This window comes from Anser brachyrhynchus (genome assembly GCF_964034855.1).
Source record: "Anser brachyrhynchus genome assembly, chromosome: 5".
Classification (NCBI taxonomy): domain Eukaryota; kingdom Metazoa; phylum Chordata; class Aves; order Anseriformes; family Anatidae; genus Anser; species Anser brachyrhynchus.
Genome location: NC_137699.1, coordinates 35,565,048 through 35,582,040, shown reverse-complemented (window position 1 = coordinate 35,582,040; position 16,993 = coordinate 35,565,048). Strand labels below are relative to the sequence as shown.

Sequence of the window (16,993 nt, the reverse complement as noted above, 5' to 3'; positions counted from 1 at the left end):
CCATCACCCTGGCAATTCCAAAGAGACAGAAATCACTACAACATGCAGCCATGCCAGCCCCTGCGAGAGGCCCTGCGGCTGGGCCCGAGAACCAACCCATGCCTCTCTCAGTCACCTCTGTCCACAAGACGAAACAATGGATGCCAAAGTCACCTCGTTTAGTAAGGGCAGAAACTCCTACTGAGAAGGAGGAGGAGGAGGAAGAGGATGAGGCAGGCTACTCCAAGGCAGGGCCATGTGGCCATGGCAGGAGGAAGAATCACAGAATCATGGAATGTGCCGAGTTGGAAGGGACCCACAAGGATCATCAAGTCCAACTCCTGGGTCCTCAAAGGACCACCCAAAAATCAGACCATGTGTCTGAGAATGTTGTCCAAAGGCTTCTTGAACTGCAGCAGGCTCGGTGCTATGACCATGTCCCTGGGGAGCCTGTCCCAGTGCCCAACCACCCTCCCGGTAAAGAACCTTTCCCTCACACCCAGCCTGACCCTCCCCTGTCCCAGCTCCATGCCGTTCCCTCGGGTCCTGTCGCTGTCCCCAGAGAGCAGAGCTCAGCGCCTGCCCCTCCGCTCCCCTCGTGAGGGAGCTGCAGGCCGTCATGAGGCCTCCCCTCAGCCTGCTCTGCTCTGGGCTGCACAAACCAAGGGACCTCAGCTGCTCCTCACACATCCTCCCCTATAGACCCTTAACCATCTCTGGGGAATGCGCTTGCTTCTCCAGGTGTTTGGTGGCCAGTAACTAGCGCTGTTCCCCAGAGCTCAGCTCTAGGGCCAGTCCCGTTCAACATTTTTATCCATGATCCGGATGCAGGAACGGAATGCATCCTCAGCAAGTTTGCTGATAACACTCAAGTGGGAGGTGCTGTTGCCTCCCTGCAGGGATGAGAGGCCATGATGCAGAGTCTCTGATGAAGAGTCCTTCCCCAGCTTTCCTGTAGTCCCCTTTAAGTAGTGGAAAGCCACTGGAAGGTCTCCCCGGAGCCTTCTCTTCTTCAGGCTGAACAACCCCAATTCTCTCAGCCTGTCTGCAGAGGAGAGCTGCTCCAGCCCTCTGATCACCCTCATGGCCTCCTCTGGACCGGTCCATGTCCTTGTTGTAGTGGGGGCCCTAGAGCTGAACACAGTACTCAAGGTGTAGCCTCAACAGGGACGAGTACAGAGGGACGATCACTTCCCTCGCCCTGCTGGCCACAACAGTTCTGATACTAGCCAGGAGGCTGTTGGCCCTCTTGGCCACGTCAGCACACCGCTGGCTCCTGTTCAGCCGCCTGCCCACCAATCCCCCCAGCTCCCTTCCCGCCAGGCAGCTTTCCAGCCTCTCTGCCCTCAGCCTGCAGCCTTGCATGGGGTTGTTGTGCCCCAAGTGCAGGACGCGGCACTTGGCCTTGAACCTCGTACAGTTGGCCTCGGCCCATCAGTCCAGCCTATCCAGGTCCCTTTGTAGAGCCTTTCTGCCCTCAGGCACATCAACACTCCTGTCCACCTTGATGACCTCTGCTGGCTTGCTGAGGGTGCATGCGATCCCCTCGCCGTGCCCCGGGCAGGTGGCGCTGTGGGTGCTGGGGCAGGGGAACTGTCCCTGGGACTTGCCATGCCATTCCCTAGGCCTGTTCTCCTGGCTGGGAGAGCGTGCATCTCTGGGGCCAATGGAAGGCCCCGGGGCCAGGCCCTGGGCTCTTCCCCATCCTTCCTGCATGCCCAGAGCCATGGGGATGTGCCTGCGGGCCCAGCTCTGCCCTGTGGCCCCGAGGGACAGACGACGGGCCCAGGAGAGAGAGAGGCGCCGGTGCTGGGAGTGAGGTTCCAAGCACTTGGGGACTTTAATCAGAAAGAGTGCTGTGCAGGGAAAAGCCATGCAGAAAAACTTCACAAGGACCCTGGCATGACGTTGGGCCACGGGTGCGGGTGGGCCGATGGAGCCGTTTCTGCAGTGTGCTGAGGGCTGTGCAGGGATGGGTGCCCCCCCATGGGCATGGCCACCCGTCTCTGGGGCCGGAGCCCCCTCTTGCAGCCATGTCCCCAGTGTCTCCTCACGGCACTGTCCCCAGGGTGCTGACATCAACGTCGTCATAGCCCGTGTCCCCGTGGCACTGCGCCGGGGCGTCCCCGCTGTGGGGAGCGGGGGACTCCTCCGGCACGGCTGCAGCATCATCATAGCCATCCAGGGGGCTGTGCCTGGACTGGACTGGGGGGGCTGTGCCAGGCATGGAGGGGGCGGGGCTGAGGATGCAGCCACAAGGGCCACATCCCCTCACCTCCCCAGCACCACTGCTTGGCCATGACCCTTCTCCTTGGGTCCCCTGTGCCTTTCCGTCCATGCCGAGTTCCACTTCCCCTACCTGGGGCTGCCCCTGTGTCGTTCTCGTCCTCATTGCCATCCCTGCTGTTTATCGTCAGATTCATGCCTGAGCCCTTCGACAGGGAGCCTGAGGTGGTGAATGGGGCGTTAGGTGCTCGGCCTGGGATGGAGACAGCCCCAAGCCCCGGGGAAAACAATGCTCCCACCTGTGTTGCTGGGCACCTCCTGGTACTCAGGCATCAGGCTGTAATCCAGCTCCTCGTACACGGCCTCAGAGCCAACGTCCGTGGCTTTGACAGGGTCTGCAAGGAAGTACACGTGGCAAAGGCATGATCCACTGTTCCCCACAGCCCCATGGAGACTCCCAAAGTAGCACCCACCTTGGCGCTGCACCCGTGCGTGGTGTGCCTGCACAGCCAGGGCTGCCAGGGCCAGGCACAGCAGCGTCCCCAGGAGCACGCACAGGACCGTGGGCACAGTCACACTCCCCGACACTGCTGTCAGTGGGGCAACGCTGCTGGTGACACCTGCAGGGATGGCCAGGGGCAGCGTGAGGCCGGGATCCGCACGGCAGCAGCGGCAGTGGGCTGTGGGCACGGGCAGAGCCACCTGTGCAAGCATTCCTGTGCTGGCAGCTGCTACCTGCAGTTGTGGTGGCCCCGCTCGTTCCCTCGGTGTCCTCATCACAGGCGATGTGGGTGACCCCGTCAGGACCGCAGGACTGCAGGTGCCAGGGCGCCGACGGGCAGCGCCAGAGTGAGGGGGCCCCCTCCTGGCATTGCACCCAGCCCAGCCAGGCGGGGACCGAGCCCTGTGTGGGGACGGCCTCCAGCCTCCCCCTGGTGCCACAGCCCAGCTGGCGGCAGACAACGGCAGCTGTGGCGGGGCTGGTGTCGTTGGCGCACACGCGGCCCCACGTCCCCTCGTGCAGCACCTCCAGGTGCCCGCTGCAGCTGCTGCTGCCCCCCGCCAGACGCAGCAGCCCTGCAACAACAGGGGACAGGGGGGTCACGGCACCTCACAGAGCAGCGCGCACCCCACGGGCAGTGGGGACTGCTCCCCAGCTCAGGGATCACAGTGCTCACCTGAGCACACGGCACCGGCACCACCGCCCCGGCGGCAGCCACGCCGTGCTGGGGCTGGGCAGTCCCAGAGAGCCGCCTCCGTCCCCGAGCAGCCCCCGGCACCCGGCCACAGCGTCCCCACGCCGGGCCCGAAGCGCTCAGAGCCGGGCGCCTCCAGGGCCCGTCCGCACCCCAGCTGGCGGCACACGACGTTGGCATGTGGCAGGTCCCAGGCGTCCTGGCAGACGGTGCCCCAGGTGCCCTCGCTGTACACCTCCACCCTGCCGGCGCAGTGCCCGGGGCCGCCCGCCAGCCTCAGCCGCCGGCTGCCTGCACGGGAGGGCCAGGATGGGGCTGGGGGCACCCGCTGGGCACCCGCGGCCCTTCCCGGCGCACTCACCTGAGCAGGCAACGGCCGCCTCTGTGGGGCTGTGGCTGGGCGCTGCGGCAGGCCCCGAGGCGTTGCACTGTGCCAGGCGCTCCTCGGTGCCAGCACACCGCAGCTCCTGCAGCTCCACAGGGCCCAAGCTGGCAGCCGGCACAGCGTAGACCTTCTCTGGCACACCACAGCCCAGCTGCCGGCACGCCACGGAGGCAGCTCGGTCATCCCACGGCCCCGCGGTCACATGGGCCCAGTCCCCGGCGCTTGTGGCCACCTCCAGCCGCCCGTCACACCGGCTCTCCCCGTCCAGCAGCCGCACGGGCTCAGCGGCGCCTGCAAGAGCCCGGCCATGCCATGGGGACAGGCACTGCTCCCCGCCTGCCACGGGTGCCCGCGTCCCCTGCACCCACCTGAGCAGTTGACGGCGGCGGCATGGCCAGGGGGGCAGGCGGGCTCCCCCAGCACCGCCACGGGGCACTCGCCCGGGTGCCGCTCGCTCCCGCTGCAGCTCAGGGCATCGCGCCGCAGTGACCCCATCGCCGTGCCCGTCCCAAAATGGCCTCCTGGGGGCAGGGAGGCGGCGGGGCCGCAGCCCAGGTGGCGGCACAGGACGTGGGCGTCGGGCAGGTCCCAGGCGGTGGCACAGAGGGATCCCCATGTCCCCTGCTCCTCCACCTCCACCCGCCCGGCGCAGCCCGAGCCGCCATCCGCCAAACGGAAACCGGTGTAGGCTGCGGTGGAGAGAGGGCGCTAAGGGGGCAGCAGAGCAGGGACCCACTGGGCACATCACTCTGCAAGGGTCCACCCCAGCCCCCCAGCCCCAGCACTTACGTGAGCAGACGATAGAAGCGGGGCCAGCACAGGACTGGCTGTGGGTCGGCCGCCGGGCGCAGTTGGCGAGGAGTGGCTCGCTGCCGTTGCACTCAAAGGCGCCGTCCCAGAGCGGCCCCGTTGCTGCCCCAAAATGGCCGGCACCGGGGACGGCCACTGCCATGCCGCAGCCCAGCTCTCTGCAGACCACCTGGGCGGCCTTGAGGTCCACGTGGCCGTGGCAGACGGTGGCCCAGGCGCGGCCCTGCCGCACCTCCAGCCGCCCCGAGCAGGCGCCGTCCCCTCCAGTCAGACGGGAGAACCCTGCCAGGAGAGGAGGGCTCCTGGGGCGGATGCGGACGATGGGGCTCCCTGCAGCACCACATGTCCCCAGCTCTCACCTTGGCAGACCACAGCAGTGTCATACTTATGTGGGCTCTTATAGGGTCCCCAGCCCAAAATGTTACAGCTCCATAAGGCCTTCTCATTGCCATTACAGTCGACAACAGCAAAGCTGAGAGGACCGTCAGCTTGGCCAAAGAGGGAGCTGTGATAGGCACCAGCGGCCGAGCCGCAGCCCATCTGCTGGCACACCACCTCGGCGTCCTCCATATCCCACTTGTCATCTGCCACCGTGCCCCAGTGTCCACGCAGTTTCACCTCCACTCTCCCCTCACAGGGTCCCCTGCCAGCCGCCAGACGCAGCTCCAGCGCCTCTGCACCAGGGACCAACCTCAGTCCAGTCCTGGGGGTCCCAGCACGGTATCCCCAGTACCACCACCCCGCCTCACCTGTGCAGGTCACGCCCACATCCCGGTCATGGTCGCAGAAGTGCTTGCCCCAGCCATAATGAGGACAGTCCTGCAAGGTGGCCTCAGAGCCACGGCAGAAGAAGGGGTGCAGCCAGATGCGTCCCTTGCCCTGCCCAAACGGGGCGTACGGGGATGCCCGGGCCACCGCACCGCAGCCCAGCTGCCGGCACACTATGCCAGCACCACGGTGGTCCCAGTCGAGGTCGTAGCTGCAGACGGAGCCCCACTCGCCCTCGTGCTTCACCTCCACCCGGCCGGCGCAGCGCCCGCCGCCATCCACCAGCCGCAGCTCCCCGCTGCCTGCGGGCAACCCCAGGGACCTTGCTGAGCCCGCGGGGTGCCTGCCCCACGGCTGCTCCCTGCCCCACCGCTTGCCCACTGCCCCACGGCCAGCCCCTGCCCCACGGCCAGCCCCACCACTCACCCCCGCAGAGCTGCACGCAGAGGAGCAGCCCCAGTGCTCTGGCAGGCACCATCCTGCCCCCAGTGCCAGACGCAGCCCCGCGGCGGGGAGGGGGATATATAGGCAGCCCCCGCTGGCAGGAGCCAATGGGGGCGGCGGAGGCACCTTGTGAGCCGCTATCAGGAGGGTTATCTGCTGCCTGCCAGGGCCCAGCCTCCAATAACCTGCTCCGTGCCCAAATATGAGACTCGGCTCCGCTTCTGGCGTCATGCACCCCCCCCGCCTCCCCACTGGGGCTCAGCACCCAGATGTCCTCAAGGGGAGCCAGCCAGCACATCACCCATGTCCCCCTGAGCTGGGGTTGGGGCTGTGCCCAAGGAGAGCAGGTCCCCTTGGGGACAGGAGAGGCCCCAGAATAGGGTCCTCCCTCAGAACATGGCCTCCCTCAGCACCCCAGTACTCAGCCTTTGTCGGGGGTTTAGGAAGCCTTGACCCACCTGGAACAAGCCTGGGGGTCTCCAGGGAGAATCTGGTCTCTGTGCTAGCCCTGCCACATGCAGGAGGGACATCTCCAGCCCCTTGCAGCGGCTGGTGGCACAGGGCACAAGGGGGACGGTTTCCCCCACTCAGGGACCTGGCGTCGGCACCGACCTCATGCAGCTGCTGGGCCATCTGCACTGCTGGCGATAGCATCGTGGCTTTGTGCAGCAGCAGGGATGCTACCAACGGGGCTCGGAGCCGAGGCTGAGCCCTAGGGACCTGCACGGCTTCTTGGGCAGTGAGGGGAACGAGGAGGAGAAGACAGCCTGACCTTAGCTGCAGGCACAGAGACAGCCACAGAGTGCAGCATGGTGTGGGGGGGGTCCAGCTGCTGCGGGGCCAGCACAGAAGCCCTCAGCTTTAGAAGGGGCCAGGAGCAGGGGCCCAGCCCTCCCTGCCCGTGTCCCTGTGTGCAGCCCGGTGCTGGGGCAGGAGGAAGTGTGTGCCGGATGCGCAGGCATCGCTCAAAAGTGAAGCCCTGCCCGTATGCAGGGCCGGGACACAGGGCATTGCCCTTCTGGCACAGCCCCACTGCAGGAGGAGCGCGTGGCAGCACAGCTCGCTGGGGACCGGGGGCTCCTGGGTCCACGGCTGCAGGGTCGGGCTCTGCCAAGGGGCTGCAGCTCCCGGGCTGCTCAGAAAGGCCCGGGCCGGGCTTCAGCCTGCAGGACCTTGCCGTGCTGGCAAGCTGGGCACCCAGCCCCAAACCCCCTGGTGGGGAGGTCAGCCCCAGGAGCAGACTGGGAAGCGGCCGCCCCAGCCTGGGGACCAGGCCCAGGGGACGTCCTCGGGGTGCCAGAGCAGCGCTGCTCTCCCCCCCCCCAGCTCCTCTAGATTCTCGCTTTCTGCCCCGGGCAGCTCCAGCTCCAGCCCCGGGCAGCCAGGGCAGGAAGATAGGACAGGCTGCGGCGAGCAGGCGCAGGCCTTGGCTCAAGGAGAGCTGCCCAGCCCCACTCCACTTGTCACCAGCCCTTTTGTGCTCTCTTTTTTTTTTTCCTCAATTCTCTGCCCCATCCCACTTGGGCAGGGGAAGGGAGCCAGTGAAGGGCTCTGTGGTACTCAGCTGCCTGCTGGGTTAAACGACAGCAACCTGCGCCAACTCAAGCAGCTGTGCTGGAAATTAACAATCACGACCATCATCTGAGGAAAGAAAGAAGCAAAACCCATAAAGGAACAGCTCACTACTAGCTTCTTAACCACCACGTATCCTGAGGTTTAGCAGGTTGCTGTCTGGTCCAGGAAGGACAGGGACAGGCGAATGCTGTTGCCTATTATGCTGGGACAGGTTTTGCTTTCAGAAACTACCCGCAGCGCACTAATGAGAAAAGCAGAGCTGTGAAGAGCATTTTTGACGGCTGCTTTCCATATTAGGGCATATGATCTGATAGGCAGTGTGCTTCCCCAGAGTGAATTCAGTGCTTAAACAGATTAACTGCAGCTATTTGATGTTGCTTGTACCTGTGGTCGCTGGGGCAGGGACTCCTGTTTTCTCTTACTGACTCCTATTTAGAAGCCTGCAATGCTCCAGCAGCAGCAAAGCGACCATCCTAAAGGCAGCAGCTCATGAATGCTACAAGCTGCCAGCTCGTGCAGGGGGCTCCTTCCTGGCCTCCTGTCGGGCCGTTCTCGGCAGTCCCAAAGACCTCCCTGTGCACGCAGGAGGCGCGCAGGATCTGCCTTCGCTGTTGTGCTCTGCTTCTGCAGACACAGGAGGGGTCTGACAGCTCTCTTGTGCTTTCTCTTTCTCTCCATGAGCACAAGAGAAGTGCCCACGTGCAGCACAGGCACACAGGCAGCCAGCTGCAGGGACACAATGAAGCAGAGCAGGGCCATCAGGGCCCCTTTTCTGCTCCCGGCCTGCAGTGCCCTCGCCTTGGGCCCCGACTGCGTGTGAGCTCTGCTCTGGGTGCTGGGGTGAATCAAAGAGTGGCTTGGGTTGGAGGGGATGTTAAAGATCATCCAACTCCAACCCGCTGCCATAGGCAGGGATGCCACCCAAACAGACAGCCAAAGCTGCCACCAGCTGACCCCAAGGGAAGGGCTGCTGGGGTGGTGTTGGTGGGGCCACAAGCAGCAGCAAGGATGCTCCAGCCACCGTGCCATAGCTCTGGAGGGAGCAGAAGTGGCAGCTGGGGCTTATGGGGTCATGTCAGCTACAAGGGGAGGAAGTCGAACGCCATCCAGGAAAGAAAGGGACGCATCTTGTTTTAGATATCTTTATTTTGTGGCAGCCTAGGTCGAGGACTGAGAGCCTCCCCGTTGTTCCTTGCAGTCCTGGCTGGCACTTCTGCAGGGTGCCTGTCTAGTGCTGCCATCGGGGCGGTCTCTTGCGAGGCTGGGGATAGTCCTGGGGGCTGCTGTCGGCCTTACTCTTCAAGGGGCACCGGGGCCCCCCAGGCGAGTGGTCCCTGCCCCGGCCAGGGACGTAGGGGCTGGGCCTGCTGCCCTTGGAAGACGGCCCTGCTGCCGCTGCCTGTCCCGGCCCCTCCTGTGGTGGCTCCCTTCCTCCTCTGCGGTGACAGGGGTGGCCGCAGGGCTGTCCTCCTTCCCCCCGGCAGCACGGGCATCCCGGCGCTCCCGCTGCCAGTGCACCCCAGTTCTGTACAGCTCTGCAGCGACGGTGACGAGCAGTGCCACGAAGGGCACCGTGTGGCTGTGGAGGGAAGGCTGCAGCTGCCGCACCAGGGCCTGCTGGTCCAGCCCGAAGATGCACAGGGAGGCGAGGACGATTCCCTGCACCACAGCCACGTCCCACCACTGGCTGCCGTAGATCCTCCGCAGCTCCTCTTGCAGCCACGCCAGCAGGGGCCTGGCGTCAGCCAGCTGCTCCTGGAAGAAGGCTGCCCAGAGCTGGGGTGGGAAGCTGTGCTCAGGAGTCCTGAGCACCAGCCCCGCAGCCCCCTGCTCGTCCTGCTGTCCCCCAGCTGCTCTGCGGACTCTGGGATGGGACACTCCAGGTAGTCGTCAGCCGACCGCACCAAGTACTTGATGGACTGGAGCCTGCCCTCGCACAGGGGGCAACTCGGCTTCTCCTTGGCCCACCGCAGCACACAGCCCAAGCAAAGCTGGTGGAGGCAGGGCATCAGGTAGGCCACGTCATCCTGGCCGTGACGACAGAGCGCGCAGGCCCAGCCCGACGACCCGTCCATGGCGGCAGGGCGCTGCAAAGATGCCACCAACTGCAAGAGAGAGTGAGGCCACGGTCACTGGTGCTCCCAGGGTGGGCAGCAACGATGCGCGGGTCCCCCAGCAGGAAACCCTTGGGCCCCGTGGCTGTGCCATCCCGTGTTCCTTGCTGGCATGGAGCCAGGCTGAGGCCTTGCCCCTGGCAGCTCCCCGAGCCCCAGCGCCCACCCCACGCCCCCCCAGGGGGACACGTCCCCGCACAGCTCAGCTGCGCTGCTGCGAGCGCACAGGGCAGGGCAAACACAGGCAAATGTTGTGGGGACGGGCACCCAGAGCAGCTGCCGGCGGCCCCACAGCACGACCCGACCGAATCCCCGCTCAGCCCTCCAAGCCTCACAGACACGCTGGGCAGGAGTGCAGGCACGAGCCAAGCTGGGCCGGGCCCTGCCGGCACCTGGACATAACGGGGAGGGCTGCGCAGTCACACTGCCTCGTGAGGTGACGTCACACTGCCTGCTCGGTGACATCACGCTGCCTCGCGCGTGTGACGCCACATGGAGCCCCCAGCCCCTGCGGCGCTCACTCTGGCACCGCTCTGGCATCACTCCCAGCAATTCTGTGATTCTGTGATCATCTAACTCCAACCCCCTGCCATAGGCAGGGATGCCACCCACTAGGTAACTTCATTTGCCTCACTACCCGCACAGGGAAGAAGTTCCTCCTAACGTCTAACCTAAATCTATCCTCTTTTAGTTTAAAGCCATTCCCACTGGTTCCTGGCATTGCCTACCTGAGTAAAGAGTCCTTCTCCATCCTTTTTATAAGACCCCTTTAAGTATTGAAGGGCCGCAAGGAGGTCTCCCCAGAGCCTCTCTTCTCCAGGCTGAACAGCCCCAGCTCGCTCAGCTTTTCTTCATAGGACAGCTGCTCCAGCCCCCTGATCACCTTTGCAGCCTGGACTCACTCCAACAGGGACACATCTTTCTTGTGCTGGGGGCTCTGATCCAGGACGCGCGACTCCAGGTAGGGCCTTACAAGGGCAGAACAGAGGGGACAATCACCTCTCTTGTCTTGCTGGTCACTCTGCTGTTGATGCAGCCGAGGATGCATGTGGCCTTCTGGGCTTCAAGCGCACTGCTGGCTCATATCGAGCCTTTCTTTCACCAGAACCCCCAAGTCTCTCTCCACAGGGCTGCTCTCAATGAGTTCTTCTCCCAGTCTGTACTCCTGTTTGGGATTGCCCCAACCCAGGTGCAGCACCTTGGACTTGAACTTGTTGACCCTCATGTAGTTCATGCGGGCTCACTTCTCCACCCTGTCCATGTCCCTTTCGATGGCATCTCTTCCTTCTTTGGTATCAACTGCACCACTCAGCTCGGTGTCATCTGCGAACTTGCTGAGGGTGCACTCAAACCCATCATCTACGTCACCGATGAAGGTATTGAAAAGCACCAGTCCCAAGACAGACCCTTGTGGAACACCGCTCACTCCAGCACCACTCAGGCCAGCACTCATGCCTCTGCACACACACCTGGGGCTGCAACCGCCATTCTGGACAGATTGGAGAGCTGGGCGATCACCAACCACATGAAGTTTAACAAAAGCAAGTGCCGGGTCCTGCACCTGGGACGGGGCAACCCTGGCTGTATGTACAGACTGGGGGACGAGATGCTGGAGAGCAGCCCCGCAGAGAGGGATCTGGGGGTTGTGGCTGACAGCAAGTTGAATATGAGCCAGCAGTGTGCCCTGGCAGCCAGGAGGGCCAGCCGTATCCTGGGGTGCATCAAGCACGGCACTGCTAGTCGGTCGAGGGAAGTGATTGTCCCGCTCTGCTCTGCGCTGGTGCGGCCTCAACTCCAGTACTGTGTGCAGTTCTGGGCACCACAGTACAGGAAGGACATTAAACTGTTGGAGAGTGTCCAGGTGAGGGCTACGAAGATGGTGAAGGGCCTAGAGGGGAAGACGTATGAGGAGCGGCTGAGGTCACTTGGCCTGTTCAGCCTGGAAAAGAGGAGGCTAAGGGGAGACCTCATCGCAGTCTACAACTTCCTCGCGAGGGGGAGTAGAGGGGCAGATGACCTATTCTCTGTTATCACCAGTGACAGGACCCGTGGGAACGGTGTTAAGCTGAGGCAGGGGAAGTTTAGGCTGGACGTCAGGAAGAGGTTCTTCATCGAGAGGGTGGTTGCACACTGGAACAAGCTCCCCAGGGAAGCAGTCACTGCACCCAGCCTGTCGGAGTTTAAAAAATGTTTGGACTGTGCACTTAGTCACATGGTCTAAAATTTTGGGTAGACCTGCCAGGAGTTGGACTCTATGATCCTTCTGGGTGTCTTCCAACTCGGGATATTCTATGATTCTATGATTCTTGTTGAGCATTTCCGCCAGCTCCCTCAGTACCCTTGGGTGGATCCCATCTGGCACCATAGACTTGCATATAGCTAAGTATACCTGAGCCTTTTCCTCATCTCTGGTCAGTGTGTTTTTCTACCACATCCAATAAGGGATGGGGATTCTCTCTCATCCTTCTTTTGTTGCTTTTTGTTGTTAAGTATTTAGAGAAGCATTTTCTATTGTCCTTGGGGACAGAAGCCAGACTCAGTTCCAGCTGGCCTTTGGCCCTTCTCCTTTTTTCCCTGCATAGGCTCACGATGTCTTTGGATGATGTGCCTGAGTGGCCTGCCCCTTCTTCCAAAGGTCATAAATTTTTTAAAATGTATTTATTTATTTTTCCCTGAGCTCAAGCCCCATCTCTCTGTTCAGTTGGGCAGATCCTCTTCCCTGCTTGATCGTCTTTTGGCACATGGGGACAGCCTGCTCCTGCGCCTTTAGGATTCCCTTCTCAAAGAGCGTCCATCCTTCCTTTCCCTTCAGGACTGCCTCCCAAGGGACTTTGTCAACCACTCTCCAGAGCAGGCCAAAGTCTGCCCTCCAGAAGTCCAAGGTGGCAGTTCTGCTAACCCCTCTCCTTACTTGCCCCAGAATCAAAAATTCTGAATTCCTGATCACTGGGGCCAAGATGTGATCTCCAGATGGGGAGCACTTCCCACTCTGCTCCTGGGGCTGACCTCCCCACCAGGGGGTTTGGGGCTGGGTGCCCAGCTTGCCGGCACGGCAAGGTACTGTGGGCTGAAGCCCGGCCTGGGCCTTTCTGAGCAGCCCGGGAGCTGCAGCCCCTTGGCAGAGCCTGGCCCTGCAGCCGTGGACCCAGGAGCCCCCGGTCCCCAGCGAGCCGTGCTGCCACGCGCTCCTCCTGCAGTGGGGCTGTGCCAGAAGAGCAATGCCCTGTGTCCCGGCCCTGCGTACGGGCAGGGCTTCACTTTTGAGTAGCGCCTGCGCATCCGGCACACACTTCCTCCTGCCCCAGCACCGGGCTGCACACAGGGACATGGGCAGGGAGGGCTGGGCCCCTGCTCCTGGCCCCTTCTAAAGCTGGGGGCTTCTGTGCTGGCCCCGCAGCAGCTGGACCCCCCCGGCACCAAGCTGCACTCTGTGGCTGTCTCTGTGCCTGCTGCTAAGGTCAGGCTGTCTTCTCCTCCTCGTTCTCTTCACTGCCGAAGAAGCTGCGCAGGTCCCTAGGGCTCAGCCTCAGCTCCAAGCCGTGTTGGCAGCATCCCCACTGCTGCACAAAGCCACGATGCTATCGCCAGAAGTGCAGGTGGCCCAGAAGCTGCGTGCAGTCAATGCTGGTACCGGGTCCCTGAGTGGGGGAATCCGCCCCCCTTGTGCCCTGTGCCACCAGCCGCTGTAAGGGGCTGGAGATGTCCCTCCTGCACGTGTTGAGGCCAGCACAGGGACCTGATTCTCCCTGGTGATCCCCAGGCTTCTTCCAGGTGGGTCAAGGCTTCCTAAACCCCCGACAAAGTCTGGCCACTTAGGTCCTGAGGGAGGCCATGTTCTGGGGACACCCCTGTTGCTGTGGGGACCTGCTCTCTGTGGGCACAGCCCCAACCCCAGCTCAGGGGGACATGGGTGATGTGCTGGCTGGCTCCCCTTGAGGGCATACAGGCGCTGAGCCACCATGGTGCCCAGGGGGGTGTGGGTGCATGACGCCAGAAGCGGAGCCGAGTCTCATATTTGGGCACAGAGCAGGTTATTGGAGGCTGGGCCCCGGCAGGCTGCAGATAACCCTCCTGATAGCGGCTCACAAGGTGCCTCCGCCGCCCCCATTGGCTCCTGCCAGCGGGGGCTGCCTATATATCCCCCTCCCCGCCGCGGGGCTGCGTCTGGCACTGGGGGCAGGATGGTGCCTGCCAGAGCACTGGGGCTGCTCCTCTGCGTGCAGCTCTGCGGGGGTGAGTGGTGGGGCTGGCCGTGGGGCAGGGGCTGGCCGTGGGGCAGTGGGCAAGCGGTGGGGCAGGGAGCAGCCGTGGGGCAGTGGGCAAGCGGTGGGGCAGGGAGCAGCCGTGGGGCAGGCACCCCGCGGGCTCAGCAAGGTCCCTGGGGTTGCCCGCAGGCAGCGGGGAGCTGCGGCTGGTGGATGGCGGCGGGCGCTGCGCCGGCCGGGTGGAGGTGAAGCACGAGGGCGAGTGGGGCTCCGTCTGCAGCTACGACTTCGACTGGGACCACCGCGGCGCTGGCGTGGTGTGCCGGCAGCTGGGCTGCGGTGCGGTGGCCCGGGCATCCCCGTACGCCCCGTTTGGGCAGGGCAAGGGACGCATCTGGCTGCACCCCTTCTTCTGCCGTGGCTCTGAGGCCACCTTGCAGGACTGTCCTCATTATGGCTGGGGCAAACACTTCTGCGACCATGACCGGGATGTGGGCGTGACCTGCACAGGTGAGGCGGGGTGGTGGTACTGGGGATGCCGTCCCGGGTACCCCCAGGACTGGACTGAGGCTGGTGCCTGGTACAGAGGCGCTGGAGCTGCGTCTGGCGGCTGGCAGGGGACCCTGTGAGGGGAGAGTGGAGGTGAAGCTGCGTGGACACTGGGGCACGGTGGCAGATGATGCCTGGGATATGGAGGATGCCGAGGTGGTGTGCCAGCAGATGGGCTGTGGCTCGGCTGTTGGTGCCTACCACAGCTCCCTCTTTGGCCAAGCAGAAGGTTCTATCAGCTTGGCTGTTGTTGACTGCCATGGGGCTGAGAAGGCCCTCTGGGACTGCAAGATTCAAGGCTGGGGACCCTACAATGGCCGTCATGACTTTGACAAAGCTGTAGTCTGCCAAGGTGAGTGCTGGGGACATGTGGTGCTGCAGGGAGCCCCCTCGTCCGCATCCGCCCCAGGAGCCCTCCTCTCCTGGCAGGGTTCTCCCGTCTGACTGGAGGGGACGGCGCCTGCTCGGGGCGGCTGGAGGTGCGGCAGGGCCGCGCCTGGGCCACCGTCTGCCACGGCCACGTGGACCTCAAGGCCGCCCAGGTGGTCTGCAGGGAGCTGGGCTGCGGCATGGCAGTGGCCGTCCCCGGTGCCGGCCATTTTGGGGCAGCAACGGGGCCGCTCTGGGACGGCGCCTTTGAGTGCAACGGCAGCGAGCCACTCCTCGCCAACTGCGCCCGGCGGCCAGCCCACGGGCAGTCCTGTGCTGGCCCCGCTTCTATCGTCTGCTCACGTAAGTGCTGGGGCTGGGGGGCTGGGGTGGACCCTTGCAGAGTGATGTGCCCAGTGCGTCCCTGCTCTGCTGCCCCCTTAGCGCCCTCTCTCCACCGCAGCCTACACCGGTTTCCGTTTGGCGGATGGCGGCTCAGGATGCGCCGGGCGGGTGGAGGTGGAGGAGCAGGGGACATGGGCACCCCTGTGTGCCACCGCCTGGGACCTACCCGATGCCCACGTCCTGTGCCGCCACCTGGGCTGCGGCCCCGCCGCCTCCCTGCCCCCAGGAGGCCATTTTGGGACGGGCACGGCGATGGGGTCACTGCAGCGCGATGCCCTGAGCTGCAGCGGGAGCGAGCGGCACCCGGGCGAGTGCCCCGTGGTGGTGCTGGGGGAGCCCGCCTGCCCCCCTGGCCATGCCGCCGCCGTCAACTGCTCAGGTGGGTGCAGGGGACGCGGGCACCCGTGGCAGGCGGGGAGCAGTGCCCGTCCCCACGGCATGGCCGGGCTCTTGCAGGCACCGCTGAGCCCCTGCGGCTGCTGGACGGGGAGAGCCGGTGCGACGGGCGGCTGGAGGTGGCCACAAGCCCCGGGGACTGGGCCCATGTGACTGCGGGGCCGTGGGATGACCGAGCTGCCTCCGTGGCGTGCCGGCAGCTGAGCTGCGGTGTGCCAGAGAAGGTCTACGCTGTGCCGGCCGCCAGCTTGGGCCCTGTGGAGCTGCAGGAGCTGCGGTGTGCTGGCACCGAGGAGCGCCTGGCGCAGTGCAACGCCTCGGGGCCTGCCGCAGCGCCCAGCCACAGCCCCACAGAGGCGGCCGTTGCCTGCTCAGGTGAGTGCGCCGGGAAGGGCCGCGGGTGCCCAGCGGGTGCCCCCAGCCCCATCCTGGCCCTCCCGTGCAGGCAGCCGGCGGCTGAGGCTGGCGGGCGGCCCCGGGCGCTGCGCCGGCAGGGTGGAGGTGTACAGCGAGGGCACCTGGGGCACCGTCTGCCAGGACGCCTGGGACCTGCCACATGCCGACGTCGTGTGCCGCCAGCTGGGGTGCGGACGGGCCCTGGAGGCGCCCGGCTCTGAGCGCTTCGGGCCCGGCGTGGGGACGCTGTGGCCGGGTGCCGGGGGCTGCTCGGGGACGGAGGCGGCTCTCTGGGACTGCCCAGCCCCAGCACGGCGTGGCTGCCGCCGGGGCGGTGGTGCCGGTGCCGTGTGCTCAGGTGAGCACTGTGATCCCTGAGCTGGGGAGCAGTCCCCACTGCCCGTGGGGTGCGCGCTGCTCTGTGAGGTGCCGTGACCCCGCTGTCCCCTGTTGTTGCAGGGCTGCTGCGTCTGGCGGGGGGCAGCAGCAGCTGCAGCGGGCACCTGGAGGTGCTGCACGAGGGGACGTGGGGCCGCGTGTGCGCCAACGACACCAGCCCCGCCACAGCTGCCATTGTCTGCCGCCAGCTGGGCTGTGGCACCGGGGGGAGGCTGGAGGCCGTCCCCGCACAGGGCTTGGTCCCCGCCTGGCTGGGCTGGGTGCAATGCCAGAAGGGGGTCCCCTCGCTCTGGCGCTGCCCCTCGGCGCCCTGGCACCTGCAGTCCTGCGGCCCCGCTGGGGTCACCCACATCGCCTGTGACGAGGACACCGAGGGAACGAGCAGGGCCACCACAACTGCAGGTAGCAGCTGCCAGCACAGGGATGCTTGCACAGGTGGCTCTGCCCGTGCCCACTGACCCCTGCTCCTGCTGCCGTGCGGATCCCAGCCTCACACTGCCCCTGGCCATCCCTGCAGGTGTCACCAGCAGCGTTGCCCCACTGACAGCAGTGTCGGGGAGCGTGCCCGTGCCCACGGTCCTGTGCGTGCTCCTGGGGACATTGCTGGGCCTGGCCCTGGCAGCCCTGGCTGTGCAGGCACACCGCGCACGAGTGCAATGCCGAGGTGGGCACCACTTTGAGAGTCCCTTTGGGGCTGAGGGGAAATGTGGGACATGCCAGTGCAACACGTGCTTCCTTGTAGGCCCCAACAGAGCCACAGACGCCGGCTCCGAGGTT

General features: G+C 64.7%; 2 protein-coding genes across 2 annotated transcripts in view; one reads left to right on the top strand and one right to left on the bottom strand.

The window, feature by feature from the left end:
- LOC308196571 (uncharacterized protein) overlaps positions 1–7,513 on the bottom strand; it is a 44,954-nt gene extending 37,441 nt beyond the window's left edge. The window contains 6 exon segments of the mRNA XM_080595708.1: positions 2,175–2,425; positions 2,505–2,825; positions 2,941–3,282; positions 3,384–3,692; positions 3,763–4,878; positions 4,956–7,513. Of these exon segments, the coding sequence (XP_080451834.1) occupies positions 2,175–2,425; positions 2,505–2,825; positions 2,941–3,282; positions 3,384–3,692; positions 3,763–4,878; positions 4,956–6,039 (3,423 nt within the window). The 5' untranslated portion in view covers positions 6,040–7,513.
- Positions 7,514–13,678: 6,165 nt separating this feature from the next.
- LOC308196570 (scavenger receptor cysteine-rich type 1 protein M130-like) lies at positions 13,679–16,858 on the top strand (the record flags this gene model as incomplete). Its single annotated transcript, XM_080595707.1, has 6 exons — positions 13,679–13,730; positions 13,892–14,212; positions 14,289–14,603; positions 14,681–15,796; positions 15,867–16,175; positions 16,277–16,858. 6 exons carry the CDS (start codon positions 13,679–13,681, stop codon positions 16,672–16,674), a joined length of 2,511 nt encoding a protein of 836 aa, XP_080451833.1. The 3' UTR covers positions 16,675–16,858.
- Between the last annotated feature and the right edge of the window lie 135 nt (positions 16,859–16,993).